The sequence below is a fragment of the Atheta coriaria genome, unplaced genomic scaffold (assembly GCF_025399875.1).
Source record: "Atheta coriaria isolate IRGN ID8LTWV9N9 unplaced genomic scaffold, Caltech_Dcor_3.1 scaffold1487_size1689, whole genome shotgun sequence".
Taxonomy (NCBI): Eukaryota; Metazoa; Arthropoda; class Insecta; order Coleoptera; family Staphylinidae; genus Dalotia; species Dalotia coriaria.
In genome coordinates this window covers 1-1,689 of record NW_027050143.1, presented here as the reverse complement: position 1 = coordinate 1,689, position 1,689 = coordinate 1, and the positions used below count along the sequence as shown (strand labels likewise).

The 1,689-nt window shown below is 31.5% G+C and overlaps 1 protein-coding gene across 1 annotated transcript; it reads right to left on the bottom strand.

Annotated features, from left to right (window-relative positions):
* Positions 1-3: 3 nt before the first annotated feature.
* LOC135803079 (U4/U6 small nuclear ribonucleoprotein Prp3-like) lies at positions 4-1,686 on the bottom strand (the record flags this gene model as incomplete). The annotated part of the gene is made up of 2 exons (XM_065316701.1): positions 4-110; positions 1,095-1,686. Coding segments are annotated over 2 exons (699 nt in total), but the record flags the coding sequence as incomplete, so codon positions are not given.
* Between the last annotated feature and the right edge of the window lie 3 nt (positions 1,687-1,689).

The window sequence follows — 1,689 nt, the reverse complement described above, 5'->3', positions numbered from 1 at the left end:
GATTTTCTCTTGTTCTTCTTTCCACATCTCACGGCGGTTTTGTCGGCGGAGTTTTTTGCGTTCTTTTTGGGTGAGGAAGACCGGCATGTAGACAGGTTTCAATGGATCAGCTGAAAAATGAGAATAAAATGACTAAAAATTAAGTAAATTTTAAGTAAAAGTGGAAAAATTTCTATTTTTTACAATTTTTGATTAATAACTTTTGAATTAAATAAGTTGCAATAACAATTACTTCAAATAATTGTCCAGAATTAAATTCTGTTTTTATTAATGCAAAGATTTTGTGGCTAACTTCTTTCTGTAAAAAGTTATAAACAATTTTATAACAAAAAATGAAGAAAAATCTACTAGTAACGAAGAGTTCTCGTTTTTTGCAGTTTTTGATTAATAACTTTTTAAATAAATAAATTATATGAACAATTCCTTCAACAAATTGTCCAGAATTAAATTCTGTTTTTACTAATGCAAAGACTTTGTTGCTAACTTCTTTCTGTAAAAAGTTATAAACAAATTTGTAACAAAATATGACAAAAAATCGAGTAATTCTCGTTTTTTGCAGTTTTTGCTTAATAACTTTTTAATTAAACAACTTTTCGTACCAATTCCTTCAGTAAATTGTCAAGAATTAGATTCTGCGTTGATCAATGCAAATATTTTGTTACTAACTTCTTTCCATAAAAAGTTATAAACAAATTTGTATCAAAATATGATAAAAAATCGAGTAATTTTCGTTTTTTGCAGTTTTTGCTTAATAACTTTTTAATTAAACAACTTTTAGTAACTATTCTTTCAATAAATTGTCAAGAATTAAATTCTGTGTTAATCAATGAAAAGATTTTGTTTCTACCTTATTTCTATAAAAAGTTATAAACAAATTTATAACAAAAAATAAATCGATTCAAAGTGTAAAAGTACGCGTTTTCTGCAGTTTTTCATTAATAACTTTTAAAATAAATAAGCTACAATAACAATTCCGTCAACAAATTGTCCAGAATTAAATTCTGCGTTAATTAACGCAAACATTTTGTTCCTAACTTAATTCGTTTCCAACTTATAAACAAATTTATCCAAAAAAAAAATTTAAATTTACTCACTTGGACATCTCATCTGTGTAGGATGCTCCACCAAACTATTAATAACATTCTCCTTGATCGCAATCTTCTCCCCCTTCATCGTATACAAATCCTCTTCAAGAATAACCGAATCCCACCACTCCATCTCCGGAATATCCTCAGTCAAACCCTCACTCTTCGCAATCAACGCCAATTTCGTCGCTGAAGAAATCCCAGTCTTTTTCGCAATCTGCGAAATTTCATTCTGTAATTTTTCCAGTTGTGCTTTCATCCGCAACCTCTCCGCTAGCTGAGTAAACTTGCCAGGTTCATGAAACCTCAACGCGCGTTTTGTGCGCATGGCAGGCTTAACACCAATGCGCAAATCAAAGAATTTCGTCTCATTCGAATCATCATTATGTTTATAACTCCCTGCGGATTTGTACTGTTCCTTTTTCTGCGCGCGAATATTCGCCTTCAACGTGGGCGCAACATGCGTCAACTGTACAGTTTTACCTGTACGATCAACAGTTCTACCTTCATCATCTAAAATCAACGGGGTGGGTTTATCTGGAACTGGGACAGATTGTACAATTGCATTCGCTAAGATTCCACTGCTGAGTTTCGTTTTGATCTG